Source organism: Dipodomys merriami, unplaced genomic scaffold, assembly GCF_024711535.1.
Source record: "Dipodomys merriami isolate MVZ:Mamm:240054 unplaced genomic scaffold, mDipMer1.0.p SCAF_19, whole genome shotgun sequence".
Classification (NCBI taxonomy): Eukaryota; Metazoa; Chordata; class Mammalia; order Rodentia; family Heteromyidae; genus Dipodomys; species Dipodomys merriami.
In genome coordinates, this window is record NW_027203270.1 from 25,428,027 (window position 1) to 25,451,807 (window position 23,781).

The window sequence follows — 23,781 nt, forward strand, 5'->3', positions numbered from 1 at the left end:
GGTCGTGGGTCTTGAACTCTGGGCCTGGGTGCTGTCCCTCAGCTCTTCAGCTCAAGGCGAGCACTCTACCACTTGAGCTACAGCGCCACTTCCGGTTTTCTGGTGATTTATTGGAGATAGGAGTCTCACGGTCTTTCCTGCCCGGGCTGGCTTTGAACCGCGATCCTCAGATCTCAGCCTCCTGAGTAGCTAGGATTACAGGCGTGAGCCACCAGCGCCCGGCTTACCAGTCAACATTGAAAGTATATACAGTTTTTTTAAGAAATAGGTTGATGTCTTGAATAAATGTTTCACAAAAGAGGATCAAATTATCAACAAGAAAATGAAAGGGTATTGATAGCTTTAGTCATCAGGGACATGTAAGTTAAAACTATGACAAGCCATCACCCATTCACATGGCAGTAACAGTAGTAATGATAATAATAGTTCATAAACTAGGTAATAACAAGTGCTGGTAAGCATGTGGAGAAATACATTGCCAGTTTAAATATAAATTAGGGTGGCTGCTTTGGAAAACTGTTTGGAAGTTCTGCTAAAGATTAAAAATAGTTACTATATGATCCAAAAATTCTGCTCTTAGTTATGTAGCCAAGAAAATTAAAAAGATACACCCATACAAAAACTTGTATAAGTCAAACAGGGTGTCTCATGCTTGTAATCCCAGATACTTGGAGAAAGAGATCCAGATCATGGTTTGAGGTTAGCCTGGGCAAAAAGTTGATGAGACTCTGTTTCAAGCAATACACTGGGCAGTGATGGTGTAATACCTGTAATCTCAGCTATGTGGGAAGCCACAGATAGGAGGGTGGTAATCTAAGGCCTGCCTGGGCAAAAATTCAAGACCTTAACTGAAAAATAACTATAGCAAAAGGATTGGAGGTAGAGAAACAACTGACTGGAAGTGCCAGGCCCTGAGATTAAACATCAGTACCACCAAAATACAAAAACCAAAAACCTTGTAAATGAATATGTGCAGCAGCATTGTTTATAATACATAGAAAGATGAAAAAACCTAAATGTCCATCAAAATACAACGTGACCTAGTCATACTATAGGATATACAACAGAATAATACTCAACAGTTAAAAGGAATGAAGTACCAATACATGCTACAATATGGATAAAACTTCAAAAGTATGTTTATCAAAAGAGACCAGTCACAAAAGATCACCTATTGTATGATTTCATTTATATGAGATTTCCAGAACAGTCAAATCTATCACAAAAGAAAATGGATTACTGGTTGTCGGAGTTAAGAGGAGTGCAGTAAAGGAAGAAGAGAAAAACAGTTGCTTTAGGTGGTGGTGTTGAGGGATAAAATGTTACAAAATTAGACTGTGGTGATGGCTTAACAATCTTTTTTGGTGGTGGTGGTGGTCATGGGACTTGAACTCAGGGCCTGGGTGCTGTCCCTGAGCTTTGTGCTTTACCACCTTGAGCCACAGCTCCACTTCTGGATTTTTAGGTGGTTAATTAGAGATAGGAGTTTCAAAGAGTCTCCTGCCTGAGATGGCTTTAAACTGCGATCCTCAGATCTTAGCCTCCTGAATAGCTAGGATTACAGGTGAGCCACTAGTGCCTGGCTGGTTTCACAATCTTATAAACACACTAAAAAATATCAACTTATACTTTGATCAGGTGAATTACATAGTATGTGGATTATCAGTAAACCAGTTAAAAAGTGGGGGCAATAGCCAGGTTGGTGGTTCAGACCTGTAATCCTAGTACTTGGGAGGTGGAGGCAAGAGGATTGAGGTTCAAGACCAGTCAGAGAGGAAAATCTGAGAGATCACTTCTTAAGCAAGAGCTGGGCACTGGGTGTGGTGGCACATTCCTGTCACTCTACTAATTATGAGAAAAAAAATCTAAAATAGATATATTATGACCTAGACCTGGGCTAAGGTAGGAAGCAAGATCTTTTTTTTGGTCCTGGGGCTTGAATTCTGGGCCTGGGTGCTGTCCCTCAGCTCTTCAGCTCAAGGCTAGCGCTCTACCACTTGAGCCACAATGCCACTTCTGGTTTTCTGGTGGTTTATTGAAGATAAGAGTTTCACGGACTTTCCTGCCTGGGCTGGCTTTGAACCTCGATCCTCAGATCTCAGCCTCCTGAGTAGGTAGGATTATAGGCGAGCAAGATCTTATCTCAAAAACAACCAGCTTGTAAGGGGGCTGGAGGTGTGGCTACATGTTAGAGTGCCTGCCTAACAAACTCAAGGCCTTGAGTTCTAACCCCAGTACCACCAAAAAATGAACAATTAAAAAAAAAAAGTACATTTTTCAAGGAGATGCCCAGGTAGGCTTTCCCTCAGGCTAGAGACAAAATGCGCTGTATTATTCCAGAGTGGCTCTATCCAACAGAAATACAATGTGAGCCACATAAATATACTAGTAGCCACATTAAAAAAAATAAGAAGGGCTGGGAAGTTGGCTCAGTGGTAGAGTGCTTGCCTTGCATGCATGAGACCCTGGGTTCGATTCCTCAGCACCACATAAGCAGAAAAAGCCGGAAGTGGGGCTGAGGCTCAAGTGGTAGAGTGCTAGTCAACAGCTGAAGAACTGAGGGACAGCGCCCAGGCCCAGAGTTCAAGCCCCATGACTGACCAAAAAATAAAAATAAAAAAAAAAATAAAAAAAGTAAGAAAAACAGATAAAATTCATTTTAATAATATACCTTATTATGTCTAATATATCCAAAAGATCTTTTCCTTTGAACAAGCCAGCAATAAAAGTCATCTCAGTTCGGCCCAGCCATACTTGAAATGTCTAATAGCCCCATCTGATTGGTGGCCACCACATTGCACTGGAAAGTTCTAAAATCTGGCTCATGTTGGAAAATAAGGAAGAACACGGCATTTTGGGAAAATATCCACTTAGCATATCCTCACAATTGTGAAGATGGAGATGACAGGAGTCATGCGTGGGAGGTGACCAGCACAGTCCCCGGCTCCTCTGCATAGCTCACAGACCAAGAAACATTAGCTCATCATTACAACACTGTCAACACTATTACATGTGGGGAAAACAGTAGGCAATGGGGAGAACAGAAGACAATGGGGAGAAGGCAGAAACCACTTCAGGGTCACTAGCTTGGCAGACCTCATTTCAGCTTTGAGGCTCTTTTCCCACGAGTAGCCTGCACACTCACCGGACTGGTAGGAGAGGATACTCCGAGCTTCAGTCCAATTCTTCCACGGTCCAGGACCTTCTGCTGGCCACGCCCTGGGCCACCTGTGGCACTGACAGGACTAGATGGCTGCTGGTCTGACAGGCTCCCTGCAGAGACAGCTTGGGCCATGCCTGGCTGTTGCACATCCAGGGTACCTGGTTCTTGGGGGAGTGGCTCTTGCTTGTGACCACCATGTTGGGTTGTAGAGGATGCTGAGGCAGGAAGGAGCTCTGCAGGCCCATCAAAGTGCAGCTGGGTGTTGGTGGCAGGCCTGAGGGACAGCGAGGACTGTGGTTTGAGGGTCTCTGTCTCTTGGCTTGGTCTGTTGCTTGGCACAGAGTTTACCTGGGCTTTGCTGAATTCTGACAATACCCTAGAAAATTTTTAAACAAAGAAAAACTTGTGTAACAGGCTGCTGGTTAGAATGCCTCATCTTTACTGAAACAGTGGGTAGACATGGAAAACTCAGTTTCATGATTTAAAAACCAAACAACACAGCATTCTCTCTTTTTTTTTTTTGTGCTGATCCTGGGGCTTGAATTCAGAACCTTGGTGCTGTCCCTAAGCTCTTTTGCTTAAGGTTAGTACTCTAATACTTGAGTCACAACTCTATTTCCAACTTTTTGGTGGTTAATGAGATAAGAACATCGCGGACTTTCCTGCCTGGGCTGGATTTGAAGCACGATCCTCAGATCTCAGCCTCCTGAATAGCTAAAATTATAGGTGTAAACCACAGGCACCCAGTTTGCACAACAATCCCTTCATTACCTATGGCACTCCCTGGAGCCCACAAAGCCCTACTCTGCCACAAAGCACAAAAGCAGGATTTAGGGCCACTAGGTGGGCAGGGGACTTGTGTAGCACCAGTCTCAGATGAAAGGCTCACTTAATCTTCTGGAAATTGACCATCATTCTGAATAGGCAACATGGTTCTTGCTAAGGTCTCACTCTAAAACTGGATCACTGAAAAGAAGGCCAGTTACAGGGATGGATTTAGGGCCTTGTGCTCTGGTTTGGCACTTTTGCTCACAGCTGGTGCTTTATCACTTGAGCTATGTTTCTAGTTCTGGCTTTTCTGCTGGTTAACTGAAGATAAGAGTCTTTTGGATTTGTCTGCTTAGGTTGACTGTATATAGTGTTCCTCAGATCTTAGCCTCCTAAGTAGCTAGGTTTATAAGAATGAGCCACCGATGCCTAGGTTTATGAACAATTTTAAGTTGCAAATTATTTAAATATTATAGTCTGTAATCCTAACTACTTAGGAGGCTGAGGTCTAGTGGATCAGAATTCAAAGCCACCCAGCTCTAAAGTCCTTTAGATTCCATCTCCAGTTAACCAACAAAAAGCTGGCCTGGAGGTATAGCTCAAGTAGTAGAGCATCGGCTGTGAGCAAGAAAGCTGAGCAAGAGTTATGCCTTGAGTCAAGGCCCTGGTACCAGCAAAACAAAACAAAATCTAAGCCAACAAAAGTATCTATATATTGTAATAAAAATAAAATAAAAAATAACTTGTGCATGATGGTGTACACCTGTAATCCCAGCCCTTGGGAGGTTAAGGCTGGAGGATTGCCAGTTCCAGGTCAGTCTGGGCTACCCAGTAGAAACTCTGTAGCAAAGAAAACAAAAATAATAATAACCTAAGTGAACTCCAAGTGCCAATGAGAATCTTTAGCTCTCCTAACATTTACTCTAAGAAGCATTTACTCTCTCAGTATGCTCAGACTAACTTTGAGGCCTACCTGTAAACATGATGGCCCTAGATGTTTGTGCACCTGAGAGTTTATTGTTCCAAAGTTTGTTCACATCAGTATTCATCTGCACATTCTGACCCTTGTCTCTTGAGTTTCCTCACAAGACCCAGACTAATGCTTTCCATTAGTGGATGGTTAGTAATTCAATAACGTTACTCTGGAATTTTCTAGTCATAAGACTCATGAAAGATAAAGGCAAGGCACATGATACAGAGAAGCTGGCTGGTCTGTGAAGAAGGCAATGAATAAGCCCAGTTCTAACATGGCCAAAGGCCCAGCCATCTTTGGAAGCAGGACTGACATCTGAAAACACCATTGCATGCACTTGGTGTTCAGAAGCCATCTTTGTAGTCTAGCAGGTGTTCCCCCTGCACAGCTCACTGACAGGTGACTCATATGACCCTCCAAGGTCTTATCTGGGGATCCTTCAGTTTTTAAGATGAAGAAAAAGCTTCAGAAAAAGCCAGAAATTTGTCTGGTATTACTGGACTTAGAAGTAGAGGGACAAACCGGGCGCCGGTGACTCACGCCTGTAATTCTAGCTACTCAGGAGGCTGAAGTCTGAGGATCACTGTTCAAAGCCAGCCTGAGCTGGCTTTGGAGATTCTTATCTCCAATAAACCACTCAGAAAACTGGAAGTGGCACTGTGACTCAAGTGATAGAGCCCTCGCCTTGAGCTGAAGAGCTGAAAGACAGCACCCAGGCCCCAGAGTTCAAGCCCCAAGACCAACAACAAAACAACAAAAAACCAGAAGTAGAGGAACAAGACTGGAAACCACCCCTATCCATATAGTTCCTGGCACAATTTTTCCTTGGCTCAACAATTTCACTAAACAAAGATACTTACATAAAAACTGAATGAAAGATCATTCATGCCCACTCAGGTATGGGCATAAATGCAGGGCTGATTAAATAACCAAAGCGTATTTATGCTATGGAACCAGATGTAATAGAAGAAAATGAGTAAAGATGTAAGGCCCAGAACCAGGTATATACACTTCCTGGGTGGAAAAGGGGGATATGGAAAGAAGAAATATGAAGATCTGCCTATTTGTATCTGTTAAAGACACATTTAGAAACTTTTGTTAGAATATACAAGAAATGAATAATTATGGAATGAAGAACAAGGCAGATGAGACACAGGAATGAGGAAGACTTCCTAATATATAACTTGGTAATTCAACCACAAATAGGTAACTTAAAATTAATCTTTAACCAGGTATTGGTGGCACATGCCTATTACTACTACTACTACTACTATTACTACTATTGATGTGACTAGCTATTCAGGAGGCTGAGATCTGAAGATCAGAAAGTCTGTGAGACTCTTATCTCCAATTAATCTCACACCAAAAAAAAAAAAATCAAAAAAAGGTGGAAGTGGAGCTATGGCTCAAGTGGTAGAGCATGAGCTTGAGCAGGAAATGCTAAAAGACACTGCCCAGGTCATGTTCAAACTCCAGTACCAGTACAAAAAACAAAGTCAGCAAGGTGCCAGTGGCTCATGCCTGTAACCCTAGCTACTCAGGAGGTTGAGATCTAAGGATAGTGGTTCAAAGCCAGCCTGGCCAGGAAAGTCCGTGAGACACTATCTCCAATTAACCATCAGAAAACTGGAAATGGCGCTATGGTTCAAGTGGTAAAGTGCTCACCTTGTGCTGAAGAGCTCAGAGACAGTGCCCAGGTCCAGAGTTCAAGCCCCATGACCAACCAAAAAAATAAATAAAAAATAAAATAAAATAATAAAGTAAGATAAAATAAGGTGGCTATGTGAAGAAGGCTCTGTCCCAGGCTCCCTGCTCTGGTCCAGCGAGTCTGCCACACACTTGTTTGTTCCCATTTGTGTTTGGATTTGTAACTCCTCTCCCCTAGGTCTGGGCCTGGGCCCTGTCCCTCTGCTCTTCAGCTCAAGGCAAACACTCAACCACTTGAGCCACAGTACCACTTCTGGTTTTCTGGTAGTTTATTGGAGACAAGAGTCTCATGAACTTTCTTGGTCAGCTTGGCTTTGAACCGCAAATCCTCTGATTTTAGCCTCCTGAGCAGCTAGGATTATAGGTGCAAAGCACCAGTGTCTGGCTTCCCCAGGTCTTCTATGAGGCCACACCTTATGCACTATGCTTCTTTGCAATGTTACAATTTGTATATATGCTCTGAACTTCTAGCTTCCTCCATCTACATGCAGATGACATGAGTCTCAGAGAGACCAAGTAACTCGTTAATATCAGAGCTTATACCAGCTCTAAGCTCCAATCCATTCCCTCCAACCCTGCCATGTTCTTCCATTATAGCAAGAAGTCATGAATCCTGATTTTTTTATATCCTAGCACATTGGCTGGGGAAGAGAGCAAAGATAAAGGGTGAAGAGAGGGAAGGAGGGCTGGGAAGGTGGCTCAGTGGTAGAGCGCTTGCCTTGCATGCCTGAGGCCCTGGGTTCGATTCCTCAGCACCACATAAGCAAAAAAAGAAAAAAGCCGGAAGTGGCGCTGCGGCTCAAGTGGTAGAGCGCTAGCCTTGAGCTGAAGAGCTGAGGGACAGCGCCCAGGCCCAGAGTTCAGGCTCCACGACTGGACCCCCCCCCCCAAAAAAAAAAAAAAAAAAAAGAGGGAAGGAGGGTGTGGGAAAAGATGCTTACTCTTGCAGAGATGGGTCAGAATCATCAACATTTGCAGTGCCTAGGTCTGAGTCGTAAGACATGGGCTCCTCAGAACGATCTGGGCTCTTGGACCCACTCTCTTGGAGCAGGCAGCTATCAGAGTTCAGGCTGCAGGACAGCTGGGATGAACTGGCTGTGTCTAGGCTGAGAGAGGAGGCAGTGAGCTCCCTGTTCCGCTGGATCTTATGGCCTGAGTGATGGACTTCAATGTCCTCTGAGCCTGAGGAGTGGGAAATTGAATCCAGAGACTCCTTCTGCTGTAGTTCTGCACCAGAGGTAGTGAGAGGCTCAAGCTCAGTGAGTGGGCAAAGCCCAGAGAGGGCCAATGGGGTGAGTGTCCATTCATTTAAGATGGCAGACTTGTAGGAGAGCTCAAAGGATAAGGATGTTAGTCCCTGAAGGAAGCTAAGGAGGAACTCGCCCTCCTCAGCGTCTCGCAGTAGGGCTGTTGGCTGATAGTACTCGCATAGTTGGGCCTGTTCCTGGAGGAGCAGTTTCAGGTAGCACTCCATCAGACCATCATTGAGGGCCAGCCTCAGCCAGGCCCGACAGCGGCCCACATCCGTGTTGACAAAGACTAGGTGCTCCAGTTCTGAGATGATGTGCCTGGAAAGAGAGTAGTTTTAAGATATTACTTCAAGCTGGGCACTGGTGGCTCACTCCTGTAATCCTACCTACTCATGAGCCTGAGATCTGAGGACTGCAGTTCAAAGCCAGCCTGGGCAGGAAAGTCTGTGAGACTTATCTCTAGTTATACCAGAAAACCAGAAGTGGAGCTGTGGCTCAATGTGGTAGAGTGCTAGCCTTGAGCAAAAGAGTTCAGGGGCAGTGTCTATGCCCTGAGTTCAAGTCCTACAACTGACCAAAAAAAAAAGAAAAAAGAAAAGAAAAGAAAAAGAAAAAGAAACAAAGAAATGACTTCAAATCCCTGAGATGTGAGATGTTTACTCTGTGGATTCGCAAGAATCTCTGATAATGACTGCAAACATATGTAGGCATAAGAAAATTCTTGGATAATAGAGGTTTAATGGAAATTAGAGTACCAAGCCATAACTGCCAACTTTTTTTTGGGGGGGAGGGGGGTCAGTGGTGGGGCTTGAACTCTTGGCCTGAACACTATCCCTCAACTCTTCAGCTCAAGGCAAGCACTCTACCACTTGAGCCACAGTGCCACTTCCGGTTTTCTGAGTGGTTTATAGGAGATAAGAGTCTCACGAACTTTCCTGCCTGGGATGGCTTTGAACTGAGATCCTCAGATCTCAGCCTCCTGAGTAGCTAGTATTACAGGCGTGACACCGGCGCCAGGCTTTTTGTTTTTTTTGTTTTTTTTGAAATGCTGGTATTGGGGCTTGAACTCAAGGCCTGGCCTGGGTGCTGTTCCACAGACTTTTCGCGCAAAGCTGGCACTCTGCCACTTGATCTATACCACCACTTCTAAGCTTTTTTGGTGCTTAATGGGAGATAAAAGTCTCACAAGTTTTTTTGCCCCAGCTGGCTGGCTTCAAATTGTGATCCTCAGATTTCAGCCTATTGAGTAGCTAGGTTTACAGGTATGAGCGCCATTGATGCCTGGCTTCCAACTTCTTACGGTTGGTGTTGTGAAAGATAATTACCGTGTTGATTACACATTTACAACTCCTGGGACCCCCAAGACATGTTTGCTGAGCCCCCATGCTCCCAGGTCCCCTGGAGTGGGGCCAATACAAGGTAAAGACATGGTCCCTGCTCTTGGTCCAGAACATTGCTTTGCTTATCCTTCCTTTCCCTCTTTCTTTATTTTCTTTTGGGGGGCTAGGGAATGGACCCAGGGCCTTTTGCATGCTAGGCAAGTGCTCTATCACTGAGCTTTCACTTCCATCCCCTAGTAACTGCCATTCAAGAGTACATAGAGCCTCTTTGTTGGTAGTGGGTGAAAGGTTGGCTCATTTCTAAGTTAGAGTAAGAAAAGTACCACAAAAAGGTTAGTATCTGAGTTGGACCCTGAAGGCTTTCTAGAAGCAAAGAATGAACCTTTTAGGCATAATGCACTGAAAGAAAAAAGACATAAAGAGTAGGAAGGCAGCAGACCTGTAACAGGAGTGGGACCACTCCAATTACAACAGGTGGGGAGTGGGGATAGGGAGTGGTGGTTAGGTTGCAAAGCCAGGTAATGAAGGGACTTGAATATCACACCAATAAGGTCACATGGAGCAAAGGTTCCCTTACCCAGATGTGTAGCAGAAGCCCCTAGGGAACTTAATTGGATACAGATCCAGGGACCTCAATTTAGTGACAGGGTAGTATTTGGGAATTAAACATTTCTTTACAGGTAAGGTACCTAACCACAGCTATTTATACTCAGGATAAGGTTAGATCCTAGGGGTACTAAACTCAGTTTAGTACTGAATCCCTTTGTCTGACATAAATGGCACCCTGCTTTGGCACAGGGCCTTGGGTGTGCCTCAAGTGTGGGAGTGCAGACCACACCCCTTTGGATTGTGTGGCTGAGTTCTAGCTAGCTTCACCTCAGCATATGCAGACCTAAGGAAACACAGAATGAGATAGGGGACAATTAGCCACTATCACCTGGGAGAGAGGTAAATACTTGAGCTAGGGCAGTGACAGTGGTCAAGGAAAGCAGATCAGAGGATGACAAAGCACCTTCAGGCTAAAGGTGACATTTAATACCCCTTAGAATCATCGTGCTAGCAACTTGGGCAGACAGGGGTAAGGTCAAAGCCAGGGTCTCAGGGTGAATATTCAGGTATTTTACCTGGATTCTATTTTTTATAAAACTTCTAAACATTACTATGGATATACATATATACACAGACACAGACACACACACACACACACACATACACACATATGTATATATATGTATATATTTTAGAACACAGGCTTTTAAAGGTTTGGCAACTTTTTCTATAAAAGGCCAGAGACAGCAAGTGTTTTTGGCTCTGAAGGACACATAAACTCTGTTGTAACTGCATAATTCTGACAGGTCACTAACCCTTGGTGAGAAGCAGCCACAGGCTCTGGCCTGAAGGCCCAGGTTTGTCAAAGTCTTGTGGCTGGCTGGACCGTCAGGTCTGGTGGGAGATAAACCTTTCCTTCAGGCACTCTCCCGCCCTACCTCACACTGTCTCTACACTAGAGCACAGGCCATCTGTTTCCTTCTGCAGAGCTGGGGAGGAAGAGCCCAGTGTCCCACACCAAAGTTCCTCCCCAGGGCAAAACCTCTCCAGCTGATCTCACTTGTGGGTGACAGCTTTCAGGAGGGGCCAGAAGACAGGCTGAGGCAGAGGCTTCTGGTGTACATGTTTCTTCCTTTTTCCTCCAGCCTCAGCACGAATGTGCTTGGCGTGCAGGCCATGGATAAACACAGCCTCCAGGGCACTGCACATGATGTTGGCATCGCTGTCTTCACTTGTGACCACCGTATCCAGTGACACATACTGCTTCTGAAGTGCTTTCACAGATCCTACCAGCTTCTTCTTGATGACCTAGGCAGTGCCACAAAAAAGACATCTTTAGAAGAAAATCCTACAGTTCCCAGACTATAACCCTTGGCCTGTTGCTCAATTCCTGTGCAACCACATTGCACACTCACCAGTGTACAGATTCCTTCTGAAAAAGTAGTGCATGTTAATTATACTAAATAAAGATAGAGAAGAACTCGTTTTGCAGATTTTTGTTATACATTCTTTTCATTTTCAAACCAAAGTTCAATAGATTTATAGTCCTATAATCTAGTGTTTAAATACTGGCTCTAGTACAGGTACAGTTATCTGGAGACTGGGTAAGACAAGGGTGAGGCTTCTTAGCTGATTAACATGACCAAGGTTCTGTAGAGGTAAGCAAAGGTATAAAAAGTACTGCACTAGAACACCAAAAATACCCAGAAATGGCTGGAGGTATGGCTCAGTGGTAAGAGAGTATGCTTAGCATCATGTTAAAAATACAGAAGTGCTGTTATATTAGGAAAAATCCAAGCCAGACACCAGTGGCTCAGGCTTGTAATCCTAGCTACTCAGGCTGAGATCTGAGGACCATAGTTTGAAGCCAGCCTGGGCAGAAAAATCTGGGGGAGTCTTTTGTCCAAGTTATCAGCAAGAAACCTGAAGTGGGGTTGTGGCTTAAGCAGGAGAGTGCCAGCTTTGAGCAAAACAAACAAACAAACAAGAATACAAGGCACTGATTTCCAGCCCCAGTAGCAGAGTGCCCATGCATATGCATACACCAAGGCCTCAGAGCCAAAGGGTTAGATTCAGTCTCAGATCTGTCAGTAACCAGTTGGAGCACCTCAGACATTTCACTTACCCTCTCTGAGCCTCAACTTCTTCATCTGCTAAGTAAAATAATACTTCTGAATCATGGTACTAAGGGCATTGCTACTTGAGGGTAAAACGAGTTGTTAATTCATCATCCTGTCCCCAATACTTAGCCTGGAACTTGTAGGTATATGTAATGTACCTACAAAATGTAAAGTATTTTGATTTGTAAATATTACTCAATCATAGCTATAAGTATGTTAAAACTACAGAAAGGATTGCAGAAAATTTGGTTTGACATGAATGCTGGACTTACAGGTAAATATTTATTTTACTCTTTTTTTTGGGGGGTCTGGTCGTGGGGCCTGAACTCTGGGCCTAGGCCACAGCGCCACTTCCAGCTTTTTCTTTTTGCTTATGTGGTGCTGAGGAATCGAACCCAGGGCCTCAGGCATGCAAGGCAAGCGCTCTACCACTGAGCCATCTTCCCAGCCCCATATTTTACTCTTTTATTTTGACTTTAGCCCAAATACTAAATGTAAAATTCTCTGGAAAGCTAAAATTAAAAAAATAATTAAAAATAACAAGCCATAGTTCACAGATCATAAAATTCACCCATTTAAATGATGGGGCTTAATAATTTTTAACTTACTTAGAGAAGTGTGCAACCTTCACCACTGTTTAATTTTAGGCCATGTTCTTCATTCTCAAAAGGAATATTCTGAGCTGGGCACTGGTGGCTCCTGCATGTAATCCTAGCTACTCAGGAAGCTGAGATCTGAGGACTGTGGTTTGAAGCCAGCCTGGGCAGGAAAATCTGTGAGACTCTTATCTCCAACAACTTACCAAAAACAAGCTGGAAGTGGTACTGTGGCTCAAGCGGTAGAATGTTAACCTTGAGCAAAGGAAGCTCAAGGACAGTGCCTAGGCCCTGAGCTCAAGCCCCATGACTAACAACAGAAGATTTTTTTTTTTTTAAAAGGACTATTATATATTAGTGGTTGCCAGGGGCTGTAGAAGAGGGGAATTAGGAGTGACTGCAGTCATTAATCTACTTTCAGTCTCTATAGATCTGCCTGTTCTGTACAATTCCTATAAATACATTCACATAGTGTGTGATCTTTTGTGTCCTGCTTCTTTCATTTAGCATAAGTGTCTTAAGGTTATTCTAGGCTTTAGAATATATCAAGATTTCATTCTGCTCCCTTTCTTTGTGTTGGTACTGGAGCTAGAACTCAGGATCTCTTGATTTGCTTAGGTTCACTCAAGGTTGGTACTCTACCTCTTGAATCAAACCTCCACTTCTGCTTTTTTGTAGGTTGAGATTGGAATCTCAAGGACTTTTCTACATTAGATGGCTTCAAAGTGCAATCCTTCAGGTTTCAACCTTCTGAGTAGCGAGGATTACAGATGTGAGCCACTGCCTGCTGGCAATTTTCCCACATTTTTGTTAAACTTGTTATTGTCTGTCTTACTCACTAGCCATCTTAGTGGACATAAAGTAGTACCTCATTCTAGTTTTGATTTGCATTTCTCTGAACCAAATGGTAGTAAGTATGTTTTTGTATATGTACTAGTCATTTATCTTCTTTGCAGAACTATCTGTTCAAATCATTTGTCCATTTTCAAATTGGAGTTATCTTGCCTGGGCACTGTCCCTGAGCTTTTTGCTCAAGGTTAGCACCCTACCACTTGGAGCCATAGCACCACTTCTGATTTTCTGATGGTTAACTGGAAATAAGAATCTCGAGGGCCAGCACCAGTGGCTCTTGCTTGTAATCGTAGCTACTCTGTAGGTTGATACTGGAGGATCTGTATTGGAAGTCGTTCAAGCTTTGAGTATCTTTTTTATAGCTGAGTTACAATAGTTTTATAGACCTGCTAAGATAATCTTCTCTTTTTGTATACTCTGTCTTTTCACTTTCTTAATAGTGTCCTTAGAAGCACAAAAGGTTTTAACCTTTTTTTTTTTTTTTTTTTTTTTTTTGGTTGTAGGGCTTGAACTTTGGGCTTGGGTACTGTCCTTGTGCACAGTGCCACTTCTGGTTTTCTGAGTGGTTTTTGGAGATAAAGAATCTTATGGACTTTTCCTGCCAGGGCTGGCTTTGAGCAGTGATCCTTAGATCTCAATCTCCTGAGTAGCTAGGATTACAGGCATGAGCCACCGGGTGACTCAACAAGGTTTTAATCTTAAAAGTCCAGTTTTAAATGGTTTTTGAATGGGAGATATTATTGGCTTATATTAAAAGTACAGGGCTGGGAATGTGGCTTAGTGATAGAGTGCTTACCTAGCATGCATGAAACACTGGGTTCAATTCCTCAGTACCACATAAACAGAGAAAGCCAGAAGTGGCACTGAGGTTCAAGTGGTAGAGTGCTGGCCTTGACCAAAAGAAGCTCAGGGATAATGTCCAGGACCTGAGTTCAATCCCCAGGACTGGAAAAAAAATACAGGATAAAAAGTATAAACTACTTCCAACTGAGTGAGGCTAAATAGGCACACACTCTCAAGAAAGCCATACCCTCAGGAGATCAGTCCAAGTAAGACTTTGCTAGAAAGCTAAGCTGGTCTAGGTTTAGGGCCAGGTCCCAGATCAGGAGGAAAGGGGAAAGGAGTTTGCTTGAAAGCCAGATGGGAAACAGATGGTGCTGTCCTCTAGTGACCAGCAGAGGAAATACATAGTATGTGTGTAGATCAGTAGGTGGAATGCACACTGGGGGGGGAGTTTGCATACCCAAACCTGGGCAATGTCCCTGAACTTTTTATGCTGGTGCTCTACCATTTCAGCCACAGCTCCACTGAGCTTTTTAATGGTTAACTGGAAATCAAAAGAGTCTCAAGGACTTTCCTGCCTGGGCAGGCTCTGAATTGTGATCCACAGGTCTCAATCTCCTGAGTAGCTAGGATTACAGGCATGAACCACCAGCACCTGGTTCAGAATGTTTAGTTGTTTTTTTCTTTTTCTTTTTTGGCCAGTCCCAGGGCTTGAACTCAGGGCCTGGGCATTGTCCCTGAGCATTTTTGTGCTCAAGGCTAGCACTCTAGCACTTGTGCCACAGCACCACTTCTGCCTTTTTTTGTTTATGTGGTACTGAGGAATTGAACCTAGGGCTTTGTGCATGCTAGGCAAGCACTTTACCACTAAGCTACATTCCCAGCCCAGAATGTAGACTTCTTAAGGCTATAGTTCTTCTAGCATCAAGTTTTCTAAATGGAGAAGAAAGAAAAATCTTGGCTTCTACCACAAAAGCCATGTCAGTGTCAGTGTTACTAAGCCTTCAGTCTGCTCTCTCTCCAAGGGAACTGTGTCAATCTAGAGAGCAGAGTTCTCCAAGAAAGGGGAAAGAGGATCTGAGGAGCTCTGGTGAATGGTCACTAACAGCTGTTTGAAAAATGGTAAGTGTATATAAGTTGCCACTGTACCCTATTAGAGAAACAAAAGACCAATGCTGGGACCAAATCAGTGCCTTGAACAAGCTGACCTAACTACAGACTGAGGCAGAAGGCTGTATAGAAATCCCTGGTCTAGCTGGGTGCTGGTGGCTCATGCCTTTAATCCTAGCTACTCAGGAGTCTGAGATTTAAGGATTGTGGTTCAAAGCCAGCCCGTGCAGGAAAGTCCGTGAGACTCATCTCCAATTAATCACCAGAAAACCAGAAGTGGTGCTGTGGCTCAAGTGATAGAGTGCTAGCCTTGAGCTGAAGAGTTCAGGGACAGTACCCAGGCCCAGAGTTCAAGCAAAAAAAGAAGAAGAAGAAAAAGAACTCCCTAGTCTTCCAGTAAACCACCTTGAATTGCCACTGTGCTTTACAAACACACTGTGCTTTACAAACACAAGCAAACTTAAAGGTAGGATCTCCTCAGAGCTTCTTTTGCTGGAAAACTTTTCTCTACCTGGGTGCTTTGTGGATAGTATCTATTCATTTCCAAGAGAAAAGCTGATGATGCAATGGCAGCTCCCTGTAGCCCTTCCCAGCCTTGATCCTCTGGTGTCCACTTACCGGGATGACAGCCCGGGACTCCAGTCCATTCTCCACCACTGAGAGCATTTCCACTCAGGCAGCTGCTCCCAAAGAGACTCACATGTCACCTGCAGGGTCAGATGGTACCAGATGAGCATGCTCTCGTGTCCCTTACAACCACAGTCCCCTCCCAGCATGCAGTAGGCAGGTAGCCCAGCTCACTCAGACTGTAACCAACAGGAGTTTTTTTCTTTTTCTTTCTTTCTTTCTTTCTTTTTTTTTTTTTTTTTTGCTAGTCCTGGGGCTTGAACTCAGAGGCTCTGTCCCTGAGCCTCTATGAGCACAAGGATAGTACTCTATCACTTAAGCCACAGTGCCATTTCTGGCTTTTTCTGTATATATGGTACTGAGGAATCAAACCCAGGGGTTCATGCATGCAAGGCAAGCATGCTACCACTGAACCACATTCCCAGCCCAGAAAGGAATGTGAACACAAAAACAAAAATTGAGAGTAGATTTTAAGGAAATGAGGAAGGAAAAAGCCAGAGCTTGCCTCCTTGGGAGGCAAGAAGTCCTATGTGCCAGGAGTGGGTGATAACAGCTCTCTACACCAGAAGCTGCATAGAAAACCAGGGCTGGTGGGATAGTGGTAGGAGCCAAGGAACCAAAGACAACTTCAGGGCACAAGAGGGAAGCTTCAGTTAAAGGTGCCAAGAACTAGTGGGGACCAGGAAGCAGGAGCTCATAATTTATATTCAAAGCTTGTGTCCAATATCAGCCCCCAGTTCCTGTCCCAGTTCAGGGTACGCCAACTAAGCAGTAGAAGGCATACCCAAAGCAGTTTTAAACAAAGAGTTCTTGCCAGGCACCAGTGGCTTACACCTGTACTCAGGAGGCTGAAATCTGAGGATCATGGTACGAAGCCAGCTTGGGCAGAAAAGTCCCCATGAGACTCTTATCTCCAACTAACCATTCAAAAATTGGAAGTGGCGCTATGGCTCAAGTGGAAGAGTACTAGCCTTTAGCACAAAGAGACTCAGGGATAGTTCTCAGGCCCTGAGTTCAAGCCCCACAACCCACAAAAAATAAAAAATAAAAAAGAGTTGTCACACTTTTGGTTCTTCACATCCAATGGACTCAGAACAGTTCTGATCACAATAGGCCACTAACTAGCAAGTTATGCTGGCCCAGCACCAGATCACTCAGGTTGACAGTCTGACAATGAAAAGCACCCAGCACTGGCTCTAAAGCGTTCCAACTGTTAATGTTATCTATAATCCCAGTGGATGTAACCATCCAAATCCAGAAGTGAAGAATTCCATTGCCATTCATTCAATCCCTCATAGCAGCCCGCTTTGGCCCAAGCAACTTGGCTACACAGGCTTACTTACACCTAAATAAATCTTTAGGGAACAGTCTGCTGAGCATCAGGGGAATTTTTAAAAGTTATGATTGCTGCTGGGTGTGGCTGGCTCATACCTACAGTAATCCTAATCAACTCAAGAGGTTGAGATCTGAGGATTGGAGTGTGAAACCAGTCCAGGCAGGAAAGTCAGTGAGACTCTATAATTAAGAACTAAAAAGCCTTAAGTGGAACTGTGGCTCAAGTGGTGGAGTGATGGCCTTGAATGAAAAAGCACAAGGACAGATCCAAGCGCTGAGTCTAAGCCACACACACCACACAGACACCACCACCACCACCACCACCAAAAACAACAAAACAAAAACAAAAACCATTATGGTTGTTTCTACTTTCAAGTAACTAAGGCCCAGAGAAGTTAATACAATATTAAGAACAGTTACATGGATGGCCACATTTATATCTTTGTAATTGTCTAGGAATACCATTTTATTATCCTTACCTGATAGATAAGGACATGGAAGCTGACCCAGGTCAAGGAACTAACACAGATGTCATGGCGAAGAATAACTTAGCTCCTATGCCAGTCACCAGAGCAATGCCAAACCTAGATCAAAGGAAAACCAAGTCTTGAATGATTGTAGGACTCAAAGGATAGACTCCCACACCTTGGCTAGGAGTCCAGGAAGGAGGTGTAGGAAAAATATTAAGGCCAGTCTGGCAAGCAAGGTTTAAGGAGAGTAGTGGAGCATGAGATCAGGGAAAGAGAGAAAACAGAGTAGCCCTCAGTGAAGCCAGTGGAGTCAGTCTTTGAGGCTGGCAGAGAGTAAAGAGGGCACAAGGAGTTAGGACCTAGAGTGGAGCTTCTAAGACATGCCACATAGCGGGAGGCAGGTGTGTGTGGAGCAGGGCTTGTGCAGATGGCCTGGGAGAGCCCTTGGCTCAACTGCAGCCCCTGCTGACTCCTCACCCTCCCATCCAACACCGGCTCCATACTCTAGTCACTAGGATGATGGGAAGAAGCGTATGTAATGTGGCCAAACTGTCATACTTGGGAATACTCCTGGTCTTTGAGATTAGGTTCTTCCCAGGTTGAGCAGCCTACTAGGTAAAATTCAGCCTCTCTGGCTCCAAGATCTGGGGTTCCAACCCCAACACACAGTTCCAGTGGTCCAAGCCTCTCCTTCAGGCCTGTCTTTCTACACAGTCTTTAAGCTCCAGAGGTGCCTTTCCCTCAGCCAGCTACACAAGCAGGACCCTGAGGCATAGACCTTAACAATCTAAACAAGAACCTAGGTCCAGAAAGGCCTCATTAACTAATAAGCTGAGAATATTCATTGGGGAAGTCTATCAGTAACAGGAGTTCTGCCTAAATTAGTCTGCTAACATACAAAAACAAAGTGAAGCTAAGAGGAGTCAGAGCAGGGAGGGCTTCACAAAAGACAACCGATAGTTGCCTAAAATTAAGGGTTAAAAAAGCCACAAAGCTGGGCGCCGGTGGCTCATGCCTAGCTACTCAGGAGGCTGAGATCTGAGTATCATGGTTCAAAGCCAGCCCGGGCAGGAAAGTCCATGAGACTCCTATCTCCAGTTAACCACCAGAAAACTGGAAGTGGCACTGTGGCTCAAACGGTAGAGTGCTTGCCTTGAGCTGAAGAGCTCAGGGACAGTGCCTGAGCCCAGAGTTCAAGCCTCACGACTGACCCCCCCCCCAAAAAAAAAAAAAGCCACAAAATGTCTGACTTGCTCATCTTGAGTGACTCCACATGGATTCAGGAATCCAGAGTAGCCATTTCACAATTAGGACCAAGAATTTGGGAATTAGACCACAATTCAGGACAATACTTTTTTAATTGTTATTGTAAAGGTGATGTACAGAGGGGTTACAGTTATATAAGTCAGGTAATAAGGACCTTTCTTCCTTCCTTCTTTCTTTCTTTCTTTCTTTCTTTCTTTCTTTCTTTCTTTCTTTCTTTCTTTCTTTCGCCAGTCTTGGGGCTTGAACTCAGGGCCTGAGCACTGTCCCTGAGCTTCTTTTTGCTCAAGGCTAGCACCCTACCACTTGAACCACTGCACCAATTCTGGCTCTTTCTGTTGATGTGGAACTGAGGAATTGAACCCAGGGCTTCATGCATGCTAGGCAAGCACTCTACCACTAAGCCATACTCCCAGACCATAAGTGCATTTCTTTTTGAAGAGTGTCACCTCTTCCCTTGTTTTCTACCTCCTGATGGCCCCTTCCCCCAGGACAATACCTTACCTATTCACATTTATGCTACCATGCTTTGGAGAGGCAGAAATGTGACATCAATGATATAAGAATGCACTGATAGGGCTGGGAAGGTGGCTCAGTGGTAGAGCGCTTGCCTTGCATGCATGAGGCCCTGGGTTCGATTCCTCAGCACTACATAAGAAAAAAGCTGGAAGTGGTGCTGTGGCTCAAGTGGTAGAGCGCTAGCCTTGAGCTAAAGAGCTGAGGGACAGCACCCAGGCCCAGAGTTCAGGCCCCACGACCAGACCGCCCCCAAAAAAATTAAAATAAAAAAGAATGCACTGGTAGAAATGGAACAATGCTTTACTTTTTTTTTGGGGGGGGGGGTCTGGTTGTGAGACCTGAACTCTGGGCCTGGGCGCTGTCGCTCAGCTCTTCAGCTCAAGGCTAGCGCTCTACCACTTGAGCCACAGTGCCACCTCCGGCTTTTTTCTTTTTGCTTATGTGGTGCTGAGGAATCGAACCCAGGGCCTCATGCATGCAAGGCAGGCGCGCTACCACTGAGCCACCTTCCCAGCCCCGGAACAATGCTTTAGACTTCTGGAGTGAACCATTGTCCACCTGGTGGCTCAGACCCTGAATCTACCACTGTATAAGCCTAGGGTCACTTTCTGTCCTTAGAATATTTTTCATTAACACTAGGAACATAGCAGAGGCAGGTACAGCTTCCATGACAGCTACACTGATGGGAAAAAGGAAAGAGCTTGGGCATACTACAGGGGCTCATTGACATTACTTAGGATAGCAGAAGAAAGGCAACTCCTACTATATCTAGGAAATCTCAAATGGCACCAGCTCTACTGACACTGCAGGCATCATTTCACTCTTCCTCAGTGATCAACGCTTTCCAGAGTGAACAAAGCAAGCTTCTTGGATCTCATTTTTCAAACTCATTGAATTCTTTGGACAATCCTGTGAGACAGTTCTCTCAACTTTACAGAAGAACAAACAGAGGCTCATTAAAAACAAGCCTGAGGTAAGAGACAGAATTATCTGCTGTCCTCACTCCCTTTACCAGATCAACCTGTCTCTGGACTCGAGTTTGAAAATTTTCAGACCAACTATTACCTAGACTTTTCAGAGGTACTGAGAAGCTCCATCATATTGATTAAGGCCTAAAAGAAGACACAGCCTTGGCTAGCATAATCAGAACACCAACCAGCTAAGCCTAGGTCCTTCACATGGTCCCAAGTTTCAAAGCTGTCCTTTCTTAAATGTTCTATACATTTTTTCTGACTGTTTTTCTTCATCATATTACTTGTCTTTCTATATATAGTAAGTCTGATTTCACTTCCTCCAGACTCCCAGGAATGAAAGAAAAACAAATGGCTTAAATGAGACTTACATTAAAAGGAATGGTTAACCTTCAAGGATCCCAAAACACCTCCTCAGAGACTTCTCAGCCGCTCCCAACAGCTTGTCTCTACTGCCTGAATTTTGAACCTGGCTAAAGAACAACAGGCAGGCCTTTATGCCATCCAGCTGCTGCCCTAACTGATGAGTCATGGTATTACAGTTGGAAAAAAATGACAAAGTTATCTTCTGATTCAAAAAGGCAGCTGGTCATTCAGACATGTGAGTGCTGAGTAAACATTACCTCTTTCCATTTGAAGAAAGTTCGATTTTTGGGTAAGTGTTGTGGAAGAGTTCGTGGGGGAATGTGGCAATAATAAGGCCTCTGAAGCAACAGCTTCTAGCTCATGATTCTTGGGCTCCAATGATATCCCATGGCCTAAAGCCTCTCCTGCAGGTCCAATGTTCTAGACAGACCCTTAAGCTCTACAGTTACCCTCCTTCCGTTACATACAGGCCTGGTCCCTGAGGCTTAGACCTCAACAATCTAAGAGCCTGGGTCCTTTAAGGGCTTATTAATTAACTAACTGGCTGAGCAAAACTGTGAGGCTGGGAAACCCTGAGTATCTTCTTTCTTCTATTGTTCCTTCCATTCCCATCTCCCCCATATTCTTGTCCCATAGGCCATAGTATTCTAAAAAGAAGCAAACTACAAATAAATGAAAACAAGAACTGCACGACTCATTTACCATTACATTCTCATTACTTGGAACAGTACTTGGCACACAGTAATACTAAAAAAACACAAAAAACTTGTTGAATGACTTGATGATTATACACATGCCAGGCACAGGGAAGGGACATCATTTCACAGACTGGGAGACTGAAGTGTACCATTCTGATGTGGTGGAGCTACTGTGATACTATTGCCTTTAAACCAAGCTGTGAATCAAGTTATCAATAAGCTGTGAGCTAGACAGAAGACAGCACCCAAATGGAAGGATCGTACTGAAGGTAGAACTGCATTCAGCTTTCAACAAAAGAGAGTATGGACAATGAATCCTTTAAAATTGCCATTGTAGCTGGAGGGGGGGGGTGGATATGGGTATCTTATATGAGTGGTAATGGTTTTGCCTGGGTTCTTCATCACCAATAACAATAACAACATATACACATAAACACACACAGTCCTCAACTGGCTGATCTCTATATAACCAGGTCATCAGAATCCAGAGGAAAAAGTACAGCAAAAGTCCTCAGGAGACTCTAAACACTAAAGTAGGAGGAATTCCAGTGACTTACTGAAAGATAATTCAGTTTCCAGTGCTCATGGAACCCAAATGGCTAAAACTCTATGTTCCAGCACCTACAAAAGAAGGGAGCAATTCAACAGCCTCTTGTATCTATTTGGGTCTCAGCTTCCCCAGAACACTCATCTATAATCTCCCCAACATAAACCATGCCTCTGGTCCACATCATGTTTGACTGGTTCGAAATCAGCACTAGCACAGAAGAGCATTGGGAGAAGGTTCTTCATAAGTGCCAGGATAAGACACATGGACATGGCTCTGTGATACCCACAAAGTGGCATTCCCTGAAATTCTGCAGGGCCAGAACACCAGCAAAAGGAAGTGATGGCTTCCACTGCCCCAGGCAGAGTGAACTGGGTGAGTGGCCATATCTCTAATCTTCCAGGTATTCCAATGACTCCATTCCAACACTCAGCACACATACCTTAATATGAATGCCATAAGAGCATCACTGGGGACAGGTACATAAGACCACACATGGCAGGGAGTGGGAATTTGGGCCCCTAAAGAGGGGAGGGGGACCTCTAGTTCTTCACACTCACTTACCATGTGAAAGAAACACACACACCAGTCAGGATTTTCTAACTGTAATATGAAGCTCTTGCTAACAAGGGCTGTACACTAAGTTTTCAGATTGAATGAGACTTGGGCCAAGAGAAGAATGGACAGAGTTGGGGCACAGAGTTGTCACAGGGGACAGTAGAGGGGAAAAGGACATGGAGATCTCGTTGTTAACAAGATTAGGTGTGGTGGTAGGAACTGAGGCAGTAAGAGTTGGGGACAGTTTAGCAATGACTTAGGGAAGGAATGTTCTCAGGATAGTAAGAGAGGGAAATGAATTATGAGTTGAACGAGGAAGTTAGGAGTCAAATCTGTGAGGGGAGAAGACAGCTATTAGAGCTAGGTTAAAGGCAGTGGTCACAGTTGACAAGGAAGGGATGAGTTCCATAGGGCACTGACTTTGGATGAGGGTTCTTCAATGAGAATTGGGCAGAGGTAGGGTGTTTGAGCTGAGTAAATCTTGGGGGATATGAGAGGATGTGGGAGACTCAGAACAGAAAGCTGACCCGGAAAAGCAGAAACCCGAATGGAAGGTCTGGGGGGGAGACCTGGGCAGAACACTAGGTTTGTAAGGCTGAGTGAGGTAGGGGATGGAAAAGGGCTGTGGCCCAGGAGCGGGTTGCAACCAGGCTAAGGAAGGGGTCAAGGGACGGGGGCGCACCTAAGAGCGGTAGTGAGCGCCGAGGTCCTCCCAGGAGCCGGTGGGGGACCTGTCAGCAGCAGGTGGGCGCACGGAGGGCGAGGGCGGGTGTGGGGCGCAGCTTCGGAAGAAGGGCTGGGGGCTCGGAAAGCCAGGCTGTCTCCAGGCAGCGAGGGAGCCCAGGGAAAGCAGGGAGATGCCCGCCGCCCATTCACCTGGCGGCCCTGCCACCCCCCGTAGGCCGCTTACAACTCACCGAAGAGCGCAGGGTGCGGGAGCCCGACGCTGCCTGCCGCCGCAGCCCCACCGCAAGACCGCGAGCCCCGCGGCTTCCCGGCCACCGACAACAGGAAGCCGCGCCACTGCGCCTGACGCCATCACATTGGCTCCGCACTGAAGTGCCGCCTCCGGAAGGCGGAGCCACTGATGAGGTCCAAAGCAGACGCGGGGCGGGGCCAACCGCCTTCCTCACCGGGGGCGGGGCTAACCGCCTTCCTCACCCCGGGGCGGAGCCAACCGCCTTCCTCACCGGGGGCGGGGACCCGGGCCCCTCAG

The 23,781-nt window shown here is 45.1% G+C and overlaps 1 protein-coding gene across 3 annotated transcripts in view; it reads right to left on the reverse strand.

The window, feature by feature from the left end:
* Plekhm1 (pleckstrin homology and RUN domain containing M1) overlaps positions 1-23,688 on the reverse strand; it is a 49,020-nt gene extending 25,332 nt beyond the window's left edge. Inside the window, exons 1-7 of one of the 3 annotated variants that reach the window (XM_070027943.1) lie at positions 23,483-23,688; positions 22,018-22,081; positions 17,653-17,757; positions 15,830-15,918; positions 10,811-11,058; positions 7,553-8,179; positions 3,146-3,539 (exon numbers count right to left, since the gene is read on the reverse strand). In XM_070027943.1, the coding sequence (XP_069884044.1) occupies positions 3,146-3,539; positions 7,553-8,179; positions 10,811-11,058; positions 15,830-15,877 (1,317 nt within the window). In that variant the 5' untranslated portion in view covers positions 15,878-15,918; positions 17,653-17,757; positions 22,018-22,081; positions 23,483-23,688. Of the gene's footprint in view, positions 1-3,145; positions 3,540-7,552; positions 8,180-10,810; positions 11,059-15,829; positions 15,919-17,652; positions 17,758-20,767; positions 20,786-22,017; positions 22,082-23,482 lie in introns of those variants that run through there. The other 2 variants (XM_070027942.1, XM_070027944.1) reach the window with 2 other exon arrangements.
* Positions 23,689-23,781: the final 93 nt, after the last annotated feature.